Source organism: Pecten maximus, chromosome 18 (genome assembly GCF_902652985.1).
Source record: "Pecten maximus chromosome 18, xPecMax1.1, whole genome shotgun sequence".
In the NCBI taxonomy this organism is placed as follows: Eukaryota; Metazoa; Mollusca; class Bivalvia; order Pectinida; family Pectinidae; genus Pecten; species Pecten maximus.
Window position 1 is genome coordinate 6,158,430 of NC_047032.1, and position 15,154 is coordinate 6,173,583.

The 15,154-nt window shown below is 49.9% G+C and overlaps 1 protein-coding gene across 1 annotated transcript; it reads left to right on the forward strand.

Moving 5' to 3' along the window:
* The first annotated feature begins 4,352 nt into the window (after positions 1–4,352).
* Positions 4,353–11,242, forward strand: LOC117316992 (proline-rich protein 36-like). The gene is given in 5 exon segments (XM_033871771.1): positions 4,353–4,973; positions 5,171–6,667; positions 6,723–7,193; positions 7,279–9,737; positions 9,739–11,242. Coding segments are annotated over 5 exon segments (6,552 nt in total).
* Positions 11,243–15,154: the final 3,912 nt, after the last annotated feature.

Sequence of the window (15,154 nt, forward strand, 5' to 3'; positions counted from 1 at the left end):
ATTGATCTTAAGAAACACCTAATAACTGTTTTTATTACGAAATATTCAATTGTTGTTAAGAGTTGCACAAGAAGTTAACTCCGACTAACTGTCTGACTTAATATCGAAGCAAATATGAATGTCCGACTCAATGTCGAATCCGTCCGACTTTCGATCGAATCATTGGTTAAGTACTTTATTCGCTCTGTATTGTATAATATGGAAAAAGACGAGAGTTTCAGAATGTTAACATGAAGAAGAAAGTGTAATCTCTCGGACGATACCCATTTCGTAAGCAGCGACCTTCATATCCCGACGCACAGTTATACTGAATAGAGAGGGTGTCCGACTTACGATCACTTTACCCTATATCATCGATCGCAACAGTCCAGAGAAAACAGCAAAATTATATGGCAACACATTGCTACATTTGTAAGTCAACACACCACTAATTATTACCAGGTTGGGCACATGTTAATATATCGCTATTATAGCTTTACATCGCTATGATATATCGCTATCGTAGTTATGCGTCGCTAATATCGCTATCATGGTTATATACATAACGCTAGATGTCTACTATATCTGGTGAAAACAACATTTTATTTTCATAAAAATACATGCACGCAATGCGACAGATGAGACTTGCTGGGATTTTCATAAACGACATCTGAATTTATTTCGATCAATTTCGATTCGAAACAATACAGCAATTATCTATTAAATTAATTAACTGAATTAATTCCGATCAAAACAGCTTTGTTACTTTTCGTCAGTTTGTTACATGTATCTATTGCTGTCTGCTAGCGATCGATATGTTATGACAATGATACTTAACACCATATTTAATGTTCATTGACTATTTTCCATTCATTCTAACTTTTATTTGCTATCTAAAAAATGTTGAAGTACTTACCCATCGTGATCAAGTCTTTCTAAGCTGCAGTATCTTTAATTTGCAAGCATGCTGTCGTGTGCTTGATCGTCTGTTATTGCTCGCACGCTACGCGGAGAGCGTACAAAGGGGAATAACTGTGATCGAAAACTCATTACTACTAGTACACATAAAACTGAAATTAATTTTTTTTAAATCAATTAAATGAAACTGATGATTAACTAAACGTTCTCAAAACTGAAACACAAAACAATACGGATCTATTAAATTATTCAAACACTTACTGTAGATTCTACTGTAAACGACAGAAAGATATTATGAAGATGTCTTTGTTCTTCTTAAAATCTAAATGTATTTATTTCCGTTAAAGAATCACGTACACACATGAAAAATGTTCCCCCCATCATTTCTAGACCATTGTTTGTAGCCACAGGGACCTGGGAATATTTCCAGTCTTTTTTTTTTAAATGACACCTCTTGGGGTTGTTTTTAACCAAATTTTAAACTAGCCCTAAAACCCCACCCAAACATTTACCTTAAGAAAAAAAAATCTGGATAGATCTATGTGCTATATGTAATACAGTGCAATAAAATTTATTAACGAATTCCGGCCCACATGGGGCAATATATGAAATACAACCACAAAGAGGTAGAGTGGCCAAAAGACAGATGAATGGACATGCATTTATACTAATATAAATTACAAACACATAAACAAAAATGCTTGTAACATGTTGTAACCCATGACTTGGAAGTAAGCTAGATTAGCTATTACAAAATCATTATACAATGGGTACAGAAATAGTTTGTATTATTTTAAATTTGACATAATGAAATTAGACAACAACTTTAAAATATCCCCATCTTCATTATTCATCAAACCAGATGTATTTTTGTTCTTGATCTAAACTTGAAAATTAGATAGCTCCTTCCTATCAGCATTGTATTTAGTACATGATACTAGAAAGTGAGTTTCATCCTCGATACAGCGAGTCATTCCGGGGAATGTTTCTATAGCGACCCTGTTCTATCATTAGTCTATGCCCAGATATGCGAAGCTTAGCAATATGTTTTCTTGCATGACAATTTGCTATAGAACTATTAAAGGGTTCAACCCCAAAATTACATTTCACATAATACACTACAGAGAGTGTCCATATTACACACAGACAAACAAATTCTCAAGACCCTGTGTATACAGTAACAGAATACATAGCATCCTATAGTGGCACATTTTAATTTTCAGCTTCTTTTTGTTATGTGAGGCTTACCTAAATTAATAACCAATGAAATGTGATGGCCTACTACTGAGGCCTAAACATATGGGTTTTATAGGGATAATAAATGTTTTTATTGCGTTTACGGTCGTGTGAACGCAATGGGATACAGTCATATTCTATATAGCGCTACCATTGTGTTCATAGAACACTTTGTACCACCATAAACGCAATAAAAACAAAGTTCCATGCATGTATTTACATCAAACAAATCGTTGAAATACCGAACGGAGCAAACAAACCGTGGTGTGTTGCGATTAGGTAACTGCAGCAGTCATGGTTGGTAAGATAGTATAGTTCCAGTGAATCTACGTAAAGACACTGATATTGTTAACAAAATTAAAAGAAACAACTCAACATTTTTTGTTTAATACCTTTTACCTTTTTTAATTAATTGATATATTCACAAATTCATAATTTCCGTCTCGGATCAAGCGAAGGCACTGCATGTATTGAAACAGATTTAGATACTAGTAGTGACGTGGTTAAATGTTCTATAGGAACTGTACGCTTCAGACATTTGTTATGCACCCATATCCGCAAAGTTCAGTTTAGTTTTTGACAAAATACTCATTTGGCGTTACCGTACAGAGATCATTGCGTTGATCAGTCCATGCTTTGAAAATGGCGCTGTCTAGTTGACGATTCGTAACGTCACAAAGAGACGACGTCATGATTCTTTTATTCATCTGAATGATTATTGGATAAGCTAGTAGATTAGAGTTGAAGTCTAAACCCATAGATAGACATATTTACAAGTGTATAAAGTTTGACAGAAGCGGTAACTTAGGCTGTTGGTACTGCACGCTACCAAGAACTAATATCTACCACACCCATGGTCGAGTTTCTGTCACAATATCAATGATTTAACAAAATAACATTCGACCTACCCAAATACAAGTGACATGTCTATAATATGCTATTTACACTCAGATTTTGTTGGTTTCATATAAATATCTGGCTAACTTACGAATTTCGTCAATATCATTGACACCTAGTAATATGACAAGTTTGAACAACATTGACGGTTTGCGCCAGTAAATGTTTTTTTCCCCTTAGATCTTACCAAAATTGCACACTAGCATAAAACGATACTCATCTTCAATATCTTCTTGACAGTTAGTACAAAGTATTTGCTTTCTTGGTAAGTTCATATACACCATGGAGAAGGTTAACGCCCCCTTGTATTAGGTGATATCTACCTGTCTTGATAGCTATATTAGGAGTAGACAGACGTGATTTCGTAAGGCAGGTTTGATATTTGACAGTTACATGTATATACTTGGTCAAATACAACTGCAGTGTAAAATGATCAACCAAATATCTATAAAGTACGCATTTTGACAAGGTATCAAGTAAACCACTTACATATTGATGATATCAATCAAAAATTCTTTGTTTTATCAGTAGAAGTATTTTTTTATGATTATAAGTACATGTATAATGTACATCACCAAAGCAAAGAGAAAAAGGCAATGTTTAAAATGGATAGCCCCGTCATAACAATTGCCAGTATTATTATACATAAAAAGGAGTAGGCTGTGTTCAAAATACAATTGTTCGTGTTCATTAGTTTGAACCAGTATCTAATCATTCTGTATCTTCTAATATATTCCAATGGATATCGCCCCGAGATCAAAATACACCATGGCATTGCAAATAGATTTTATTAACTCTAAAACTGTTTTTGCAAAACAACAAATCCACCTTCCCAATGTCCATTGCCTTGTCATTGATAATCCCCATTTCGCAAGCGTGATTCATTTTACTACAAACATATATATATATCAAGTAGACTCTTTTGCAATAAGGTTGTTCAATTAAAACTCAAATGAGAACAACTGGAAAGGAGAACAAACATAGCCTTCCGGCCTTGGTCAGCTAATTGCTTATGTATATCATTGAATATATTATTATGCTTAAGTTTAACTCATAAAATTTCATATTTAGTTTTACAAACATCATCAATACATGTACGTTTGTTAAGAACGGAAGTGAAAAGACACTTATCAAACTAAATTCCTCAAAAGTTACAGGCACTGGTGTCCTCAGCCACCAGCCCCCTCACGTCCTCGGCCACCAGCCCCCATTATGTTCTGGGCCAACAGCCACGCCCCCCCCCCCCCCCCCTCAAGCTTGGCCACCAGCCCCTCACGTCCTCGGCCACCAGATCCCTCAAGTCTTCAGCCACCAGTCCCTTAATGTCCTCAGCCACCAGCCCCCCTCACGTCTTTGGCCACCAGCTCCCTCACGTCCCTCGGCCACCAGCCCACTCAAGTCCTTGGCCACCAGCCCACTCAAGTCCACGGCCACCAGCCCCCTCACGTCCTCAGCCACCAGCCCCCTCACGTCCTCGGCTACCAGCCCCCTCTAGTCCTCGGCCACCAGCCCCCTCACGTCTTCGGCCATTAGCCCCCTCACGTCCTCAGCCACCAGCCCCCACATGTCCTTGGCCACCAGCACCCTCACGTCCTCGGCCACCAGCCCGCTCACGTCCTCGACCACCAGCTCATCAACTCCTCGGCCACCAGCCCCATCAAGTCCTTGGCCACCAGCCCCCTCAAGTCCTCGGCCACCAGCCCCCTCAAGTCCTTGGCCACCAGCCCCCTCAAGTCCTCGGCCATCAGCCCCCTCACGTCCTCGGCCACCAGCCCCCTCACGTCCACGGCCTACCAGCCCCCTCAAGTCCTCGGCCACCAGCCCCCTCATGTCTTCGGCCACCAGCCCCCTCACGTCCTCGGCCACCAGCCCCCTCACGCCCCCCTCAAGCTTGGCCACCAGCTCCCGCACGTCCTCGGCCACCAGCCCCCTCACGTCCTCAGGCACCAGCCCCCTAACGTCCTCGGCTACCAGCCCCCCTCAAGCTTGGCCACCAGCCCACTCAAGTCCTTGGCCACCAGCCCCCTCAAGTCCACGGCCACCAGCCCCCTCACGTCCTCAGCCACCAGCCCCCTCACGTCCTCGGCTATCAGCCCCCTCAAGTCCTCGGCCACCAGCCCCTCACGTCTTCGGCCACTAGCCCCCTCACGTCCTTAGCCACCAGCCCCCTCACGTCTTTGGCCACCAGCTCCCTCACGTCCTCGGCCACCAGCCCACTCAAGTCCTTGGCCACCAGCCCCCTCAAGTCCACGGCCACCAGCCCCCTCACGTCCTCAGCCACCAGCCCCTCACGTCCTCGGCTACCAGCCCCCTCAAGTCCTCAGCCACCAGCCCCCCTCACGTCTTCGGCCACCAGCTCCCTCACGTCCTCAGCCACCAGCCCCCTCACGTATTTGGCCACCAGCTCCCTCACGTCCTCGGCCACCAGCCCCCTCAAGTCCTCGACCATCATCCCCCTCAAGTCCTCGGCCACCAGCTCCCTCACGTCCTCGGCCATCATCCCCCTCACGTCCTCGGCAATCAGCCCCCTCACGTCCTTAGCCACCAGCCCCCTCACGTCTTTGGCCACCAGCTCCCTCACGTCTTCGGCCACCAGCCCACTCAAGTCCTTGGCCACCAGCCCCCTCAAGTCCACGGCCACCAGCCCCCTCACGTCCTCAGCCACCAGCCCCTCACGTCCTCGGCTACCAGCCCCCTCAAGTCCTCGGCCACCAGCCCCCTCACGTCTTCGGCCATTAGCCCCCTCACGTCCTCAGCCACCAGCCCCCTCAAGTCCTCGACCATCATCCCCCTCAAGTCCTCGGCCACCAGCTACTTCACGACCTCGGCCACCAGCCCCCACACGTCCTCAGCGACCAGCCCCCTCACGTCCTCAGCCACCAGCCCCATCACGTCCTCGGCCACCAGCCCCCTCACGTCCTCGGCCACCAGCTCCCTCACGTCCTCGGCCACCAGCCCCCACGTCCTCGGCAATCAGCCCCCACGTCCTCGGCCAACAGCTCCATCACGTCCTCTGCAACCAGCCCCCTCACGTCCTCGGCCACCAGCCCCCCTCAAGCTTGGACACCAGCCTCCTCACGACCTCGGCCACCAGCTCCCTCACGACCTCGGCCACCAGCCACTAGCTCCCTCACCGCTCCTCGGCCACCAGCTCTCTCACGTCTCCGACCACCAGCTCATCAACTCCTCGGCCACCAGCCCCCTCAAGTCCTTGGCCACCAGCCCCCTCAAGTCCTTGGCCACCAGCCCGCTCAAGTCCTCGGCCACCAGCCCCCTCACGTCCTCGGCCAACAGATCCATCACGTCCTCAGCCACCAGCCCCCTCACGTCCTCGGCCACCAGCCCCCTCACGTCCTCAGCCACCAGCCCCATCACGTTACTCGCCCACCCAGCTCCCTCACGTCGTCGGCCACCAGCCCCCTCAAGTCCTCGGCCATCATCCCCCTCACGTCCTCGGCAATCAGCCCCCTCACGTCCTCAGCCACCAGCCCCCACGTCCTCGGCCACCAGCCCCCTCACGTCCTCGGCCACCAGCTCCCTCACGTCCTCGGCAACCAGCCCCCTCACGTCCTCGGCCACCAGCTCCCTCACGTCCTCGGCCACCAGCCCCCACGTCCTCGGCCATCAGCCCCCTCACGTCCTCGGCCACCAGCCCCTCACGTCTTCAGCCACCAGTCCCTTAATGTCCTCAGCCACCAGCCCCCCTCACGTCTTTGGCCACCAGCTCCCTCACGTCCTCGGCCACCAGCCCACTCAAGTCCTTGGCCACCAGCCCCCTCAAGTCCACGGCCACCAGCCCCCTCACGTCCTCAGCCACCAGCCCCCTCACGTCCTCGGCTACCAGCCCCCTCAAGTCCTCGGCCACCAGCCCCCTCACGTCTTCGGCCATTAGCCCCCTCACGTCCTCGGCCACCAGCCCCCTCACGTCCTCAGCCACCAGCCCCATCACGTTCTCGCCCACCAGCTCCCTCACGTCGTCGGCCACCAGCCCCCTCAAGTCCTCGGCCATCATCCCCCTCACGTCCTCGGCAATCAGCCCCCTCACGTCCTCAGCCACCAGCCCCCACGTCCTCGGCCACCAGCCCCCTCACGTCCTCGGCCACCAGCTCCCTCATGTCCTCGGCAACCAGCCCCCTCACGTCCTCGGCCACCAGCTCCCTCACGTCCTCGGCCACCAGCCCCCACGTCCTCGGCTACCAGCCCCCTCAAGTCCTCGGCCACCAGCCCCCTCACGTCTTCGGCCATTAGCCCCCTCACGTCCTCAGCCACCAGCCCCCACATGTCCTTGGCCACCAGCACCCTCACGTCCTCGGCCACCAGCCCGCTCACGTCCTCGACCACCAGCTCATCAACTCCTCGGCCACCAGCCCCATCAAGTCCTTGGCCACCAGCCCCCTCAAGTCCTCGGCCACCAGCCCCCTCAAGTCCTTGGCCACCAGCCCCCTCAAGTCCTCGGCCATCAGCCCCCTCACGTCCTCGGCCACCAGCCCCCTCACGTCCACGGCTACCAGCCCCCTCAAGTCCTCGGCCACCAGCTCCCTCACGTCCTCGGCCACCAGCCCCCACGTCCTCGGCAATCAGCCCCCCACGTCCTCGGCCAACAGCTCCATCACGTCCTCTGCAACCAACCCCCTCACGTCCTCGGCCACCAGCCCCCCTCAAGCTTGGACACCAGCCTCCTCACGACCTCGGCCACCAGCTCCCTCACGACCTCGGCCACCAGCCACTAGCTCCCTCACGTCCTCGGCCACCAGCTCTTCTCACGTCCTCGACCACCAGCTCATCAACTCCTCGGCCACCAGCCCCCTCAAGTCCTTGGCCACCAGCCCCCTCAAGTCCTTGGCCACCAGCCCCGCTCAAGTCCTCGGCCACCAGCCCCCTCACGTCCTCGGCCAACAGATCCATCACGTCCTCAGCCACCAGCCCCCTCACGTCCTCGGCCACCAGCCCCCTCACGTCCTCAGCCACCAGCCCCATCACGTTCTCGCCCACCAGCTCCCTCACGTCGTCGGCCACCAGCCCCCTCAAGTCCTCGGCCATCATCCCCCTCACGTCCTCGGCAATCAGCTCCCGCACGTCCTCGGCCACCAGCCCCCTCACGTCCTCGGCCACCAGCTCCATCACGTCCTCTGCAACCAGCCCCCTCACATGCCGGCCACCAGCCCCCCTCAAGCTTGGCCACCAGCCCCCTCACGACCTCGGCCACCAGCTCCCTCACGACCTCGGCCACCAGCCACCAGCTCCCTCACGTCCTCGGCCACCAGCTCTTCTCACGTCCTCGACCACCAGCTCATCAACTCCTCGGCCACCAGCCCCATCAAGTCCTTGGCCACCAGCCCCCTCAAGTCCTTTGCCACCAGCCCCCTCAAGTCCTTGGCCACCAGCCCACTCAAGTCCTTGGCCACCAGCCCCCTCAAGTCCTCGGCCATCAGCCCCCTCACTTCCTCGGCCAACAGATCCATCACGTCCTCTGCAACCAGCCCCCTCACGTCTTCGGCCACCAGCTCCCTCACGTCCTCGGCAACCAGCCCCCTCACGTCCTCTGCCACCAGCTCCCTCACGTCCTCGGCCACCAGCCCCCACGTCCTCGGCCATCAGCCCCATCACGTCCTCGGCCAACAGCTCCATCACGTCCTCTGCAACCAGCCCCCTCACGTCCTCGGCCACCAGCCCCCCTCAAGTTTGGCCACCAGCCCCCTCACGACCTCGGCCACCAGCTCCCTCACGACCTCGGCCACCAGCCACCAGCTCCCTCACGACCTCGGCCACCAGCTCTTCTCACGTCCTCGACCACCAGCCCCTCAAGTCCTCGGCCACCAGCCCCCCTCAAGTCCTTTGCCACCAGCCCCCTCAAGTCCTTGGCCACCAGCCCCCTCAAGTCCTTGGCCACCAGCCCACTCAAGTCCTTGGCCACCAGCCCCCTCAAAACCTCGGCCATCAGCCCCCTCACGTCATCGGCCACCATCCCCCTCACGTCCACGGCTACCAGCCCCCTCAAGTCCTCGGCCACCAGCCCCCTCAAGTCTTCGGCCACCAGCTCCCTCACGTCCTCGGCCACCAGCCCCCTCACGTCCTCGGCCACCAGCTCCCTCACGTCCTCGGCCACCAGCCCCATCACGTCCTCGGCCACCAGCCCCCCTCAAGCTTGGCCACCAGCTCCTGCACGTCCTCGGCCACCAGCCCGCTCACGTCCTCGGCCACCAGCCCCCTAACGTCCTCGGCCACCAGCCCCCCTCAAGCTTGGCCACCAGCTCCCTCACGACCTCGGCCACCAGCTCCCTCACGACCTCGGCCACCAGCTCTTCTCACGTCCTCGACCACCAGCTCATCAACTCCTCGGCCACCAGCCCCCTCAAGTCCTCGGCCACCAGCCCCCTCAAGTCCTTGGCCACCAGCCCCCTCAAGTCCTTGGCCACCAGCTCTTCTCACGTCCTCGACCACCAGCTCATCAACTCCTCGGCCACCAGCCCCCTCAAGTCCTCGGCCACCAGCCCCCTCAAGTCCTTGGCCACCAGCCCCCTTAAGTCCTCGGCCGTCAGCCCCCTCAAGTCCTCGGCCTTCAGCCCCCTCACTTCCTCGGCCAACAGATCCATCACGTCCTCTGCAACCAGCCCCCTCCCGTCCTCGGCCACCAGCTCCCTCACGTCCTCGGCAACCAGCCCCCTCACGTCCTCGGCCACCAGCTCCCTCACGTCCTCGGCCACCAGCCCCCACGTCCTCGGCCATCAGCCCCCTCACGTCCTCGGCAAACAGCTCCATCACGTCCTCTGCAACCAGCCCCCTCACGTCCTCGGCCACCAGCCCCCCTCAAGCTTGGCCACCAGCCCCCTCACGACCTCGGCCACCAGCTCCCTCACGACCTCGGCCATCAGCCACCAGCTCCCTCACGTCCTCGGCCACCAGCTCCCCTCAAGTCCTTGGCCACCAGCTCATCAACTCTTCGGCCACCAGCCCCATCAAGTCCTTGGCCACCAGCCCCCTCAAGTCCTTGGCCTCCAGCCCCCTCAAGTCCTTGGCCACCAGCCCACTCAAGTCCACGGCTACCAGCCCCCTCAAGTCCTCGGCCACCAGCCCCCTCAAGTCTTCGGCCACTAGCCCCCTCACGTCCTCGGCCACCAGCCCCCTCACGTCCTCGGCCACCAGCCCCCTCACGTCCTCGGCCACCAGCCCCCTCACGTCCTCGGCCACCAGCTCCCGCACGTCCTCGGCCACCAGCCCGCTCACGTCCTCAGGCACCAGCCCCCTAAGGTCCTCGGCCACCAGCCCCCCTCAAGCTTGGCCACCAGCTCCCTCACGACCTCGGCCACCAGCTCCCTCACGACCTCGGCCACCAGCTCTTCTCACGTCCTCGACCACCAGCTCATCCACTCCTCGGCCACCAGCCCCCTCAAGTCCTCGGCCACCAGCCCCCTCAAGTCCTTTGCCACCAGCCCCCTCAAGTCCTTGGCCACCAGCCCCCTCAAGTCCTTGGCCACCAGCCCCCTTAATTCCTCGGCCGTCAGCCCCTTCACGTCCTCGGCCACCAGCCCCCTCACGTCCTCGGCTACCAGCCCCCTCAAGTCCTTTGCCACCAGCCCCCTCAAGCTCTTGGCCACCAGCCCCCTCAAGTCCTTTGGCCACCAGCCCCCTCAAGTCCTCGGCCATCAGCCCCCTCACTTCCTCGGCCAACAGCTCCATCACGTCCTCTGCAACCAGCCCCCTCACGTCCTCGGCCACCAGCCCCCCTCAAGCTTGGCCACCAGCCCCCTCACGACCTCGGCCACCAGCTCCATCACGACTTCGGCCACCAGCCACCAGCTCCCTCACGTCCTCGGCCACCAGCTCTTCCCACGTCCTCGACCACCAGCTCATCAACTCCTCGGCCACCAGCCCCCTCAAGTCCTTGGCCTCAAGCCCCCTCAAGTCATTGGCCACCAGCCCACTCAAGTCCTTGGCCACCAGCCCCCTCAAGTCCTCGGCCATCAGCCCCCTCACGTCCTCGGCCACCAGCCCCCTCACGTCCACGGCTACCAGCCCCCTCAAGTCCTCGGCCACCAGCCCCCTCAAGTCTTCGGCCACTAGCCCCCTCACGTCCTCGGCCACCAGCCCCCTCACCTCCTCGGCCACCAGCCCCATCACGTCCTCGGCCACCAGCCCCCCTCAAGCTTGGCCACCAGCTCCCGCACGTCCTCGGCCACCAGCCCGCTCACGTCCTCAGGCACCAGCCCCCTAACGTCCTCGGCCACCAGCCCCCCCTCAAGCTTGGCCACCAGCTCCCTCACGACCTCGGCCACCAGCTCCCTCACGACCTCGGCCACCAGCTCTTCTCACGTCCTCGACCACCAGCTCATCAACTCCTCAGCCACCAGCCCCCTCAAGTCCTCGGCCACCAGCCCCCTCAAGTCCTTTGCCACCAGCCCCCTCAAATCCTCTGCTACCAGCCCCCTCACCTCCTCGGCCACCAGCCCCCTCACGTCCTCGGCCACCAGCCCCCTCACCTCACCTAACACATGCAAGCACTGTGAACGGAGACGAAAAATCTTGCAAACCACATTCAACCAACCAACAAGCCGGTTTATGTATGTGATTTTAAATCGAAGGACTACATGTACAGTAGTTGTCTGTCTCCAATTTAAGCGTTATAATATGAATTTTGTTTACCGAATAGAGGAGAAATTACATTTAAAAGAAATGGATATTAGAGTCCAATCTGTTGTAAGAAAGTAAAATTGATGGAGCACTGCTGTTTAAAGGAGAAAACCGTACTGGTACACATCAAATTTCTTTTTCTTTTTCATTTTCTTCTTCTTCTCCTTGTACACATACAATTTCTTCTTCTTGTTGTTCAGAAATTTGGGGTTATTACTTTTTCCCTTATTTTTCATGTAGTTTCCCTTTGTTCTATAGCTTTCCTAAACCAGTTACATTGTGGGAAGGCTATACATGACGATATGTAGCTATATATAGCGCCCCTCTCTAAGCGTACACCCACCTATGTAAGTTAATTTATAATACAGGAGCAGGTAGGGATCATCTACACAGGACTCAACAATAACCATTTGTGTGAAATAAAGTTGAAGTTTATTGCTAAATACATTTCCCTATATATAATTACATCATAGTTCTTCAAGTTTTATGATTCTGTTATTTAAGGTATAATATTTTGAGTGGATACAACATACTCTGGAAGATTGTTACCAGTTTTAATGACGAAGTGTGTGATTTAGTTAAATGATATTCAGCAAACACGATAAATGATCACAAAACGTTTTTCTGGATATTATATATGGAAGCATTAAACTTCCCGCTTCTGTTAGCATTGGATGGTTGTCGGCCGACGTAAAATTTCTTCCTGGGGCTAAAACTTCCTTAACAATGCCAAGAATTTTTCAGTAATTATTTGTAGCATTTGTTTTCTTTTATTATTTCAGCACATCATCTATAGATGATTTCAAAAGGATGTATCGACAGTAAAGCGTGACGTAGTAGAGTGTTGTTCTTGGATCAATCCATACAGCAAAATGGGATGTTAGCAATATGGGATGTAAGCAAAATGGGATGTTAGCGAAATGGGATGTAAGCAAAATGGGATGTAAGCAAAATGGAACACAGGTTAATTCTGACATTCCATGTTAAGCAATATCGTATGATTAGACAATGTGATTTAGTTGTACACTTACATTTGATATTGTGACACGTTTTGCTTTTCTGTCATTAGTGACAAAATCAATAGAATCATTATTATGGCATGATACTCTATACAAGAGACGTGTGCTTTGGTACAAACACATTATACTTGTCGTTTCATATCAAAATCATCCGTTAATATCACCTTCTAGAGAGGACAAAAAACGACTTAATTTAGTAACATTGACTTTGACTCTTTATCAATAGATGAAATATAATTTTGTTAGTGCAAACATACATGTGATGTTTCATTAAAATATAGAAGGAAATGTGTCCACTAAGCAATGAAAATGACCTACAGTAAAAACAATATTTGTTACATTAATTGACATTGTCATTTGACCTATCATACTGATATTCACACATGTTCTTACATAATACCATATTGCTTTTGTGTGATATACTTTTCTTTCTTGTTTGATTACATTTGTTTGATATGCATGTATTTCTATATCGTGGTTGCCATTTTCTGTTCAAGTATCCAATATCCATGAATATTCTCATAAAAGTTTAGACATACTCTTTTTCACATAATTTACTTCATTTCTTTGTTAATGTCTCAGATAGTGCTTGTCCATCCAGCTTTTCAGTCCAAAATCAAATATGTCCATGGTCCATCAACCATCCCTGTAAGTTCTCTCTTGTTCCCGAGGTTACAGGTTCGTGATCAGAAAGAACAAAACGTCAGACACCCTAGTTGTGCAAAAAATAAAATGGCCAACAGCCAGCCGTCTTAGATTTTGACAGTTGTCTTTTTTCCATAGTAAACTTGAAAATATTGCAACTAAAAATTGTTCTGTAACCAAAGGCACAACAGATCAGTTGATTGATGTGTGTAGGAAGTTTTAAAATTAATTTAACAGTTACTGAGATATGCTAAAAAAAGTCAAAGGAGAAAGTTGACGCAGGAACATGTATATTGTTCTTCAAAGTAACGACTTTTTTCTAGAAACACTTTTTCCTAGCTGAAGAACTCATTGGTGTTGAGAAGCAGTTGTTTAAACAATCAAGCCACCAGACAACAGACAGACATCAGACACCATGTTATCGTACAATGCCTTCTTTAGCCAAGTTTACTAAAATCTTAACCGCAGCAGCTGTGAAATGAAATGTAAAAGTGCAATGAAAACAAAGACAAGTTAATTACAAATTGATGAAGATACAAAATTTTTATTCATCTCTCACTGCCTGTGCATTATTTGTACATAAAATATATTTCCAGTACTTTTTTACACATTAATTGATAATATCCAAATAAACAGGATATATACACCATTCCACAATTTCAATGTCACCTTGATCAAAGTTAAATTTTACCTGTAAATAAATGTTGCAGATTCTTTCATATGGGCGATTCAAAAGTTTAAACTGAAAAAAACACCAATTAAAGTTTGCTTGCAAGAAGAGTTGTGCCATTAAATTATCTGGGAATTATCTCCCCTTAGATCAGTTAAAATTTATGCAACTGCTTTAGTCAAAATGGAATTTACTAAATAAAGTAGAGTAACTGGACTTTTGATATTATGAATAATTAAGGAAATAGACTAATAATCAATAAAAATTAGATAGAATTGACAAATATTTATAAAAAAAAAAAAAAAAAAAAGAGAGGGAGGAGGGGAGATATACTCTAAATTACCTTGTAGGGTAAAAAAGGAGTACCCTCCCATATTATCAAGTATGTCAGCCTCAAGATACCGGCGATTGCATTCACATTGAGAATGAAACCATTGAATTCAATTCGAAAATGCCAGTATACATGTTTTAATTTTATTGGTCAAATATTTTTCCCCCAACATGAACTTTGACATCCATATGATTCAGATTCCAACAAGCAAATACCTGGGGAACAAACTCTTTTGTGACATTATAAAATGCTCACTTCTGATATCGCTGCACAAACAACATACAAACAATTTTACATAATATTGTAATAAATACACATAATGTAGACAAATCTTGATGGAAAATAGTACTCCACTCAAAAATTCAATAATGACAGGTAAAATAAATGCTCACAATAAATGCTTAGAATTTTAACATATAAAGGTGTCCTCGACCATCAAAATGAAACTGAAATTACCAGAAAATAATTAACAAAATCTTTAATGATGAATATTAATTAAATATTTCCTCTGATCATGTTATATTTCTCTCTCCAAGGTACATCTCTGGGTAAAACTGGAATATAGATAAAGTATACCAGGTAGGTAATTTCTTTATCTTACCGAAGAGACCAGTCCTTTCACTAATGGCATGAAAAAGACATAAAATCATACCTTATCTTGTCTGATTCAAGATTTATTGTAATAAATAAAATTGTTTTTCAGTAATTCCCAAGTACTATAATCTATTTTGACCACTGAAATTTAAGCTCACAAGATAATTTCAACAGATAAACGAGATGAATTGCCACATCCAAAATACTCTCTGTAGTTAACAAGACAAAGAAACTGCA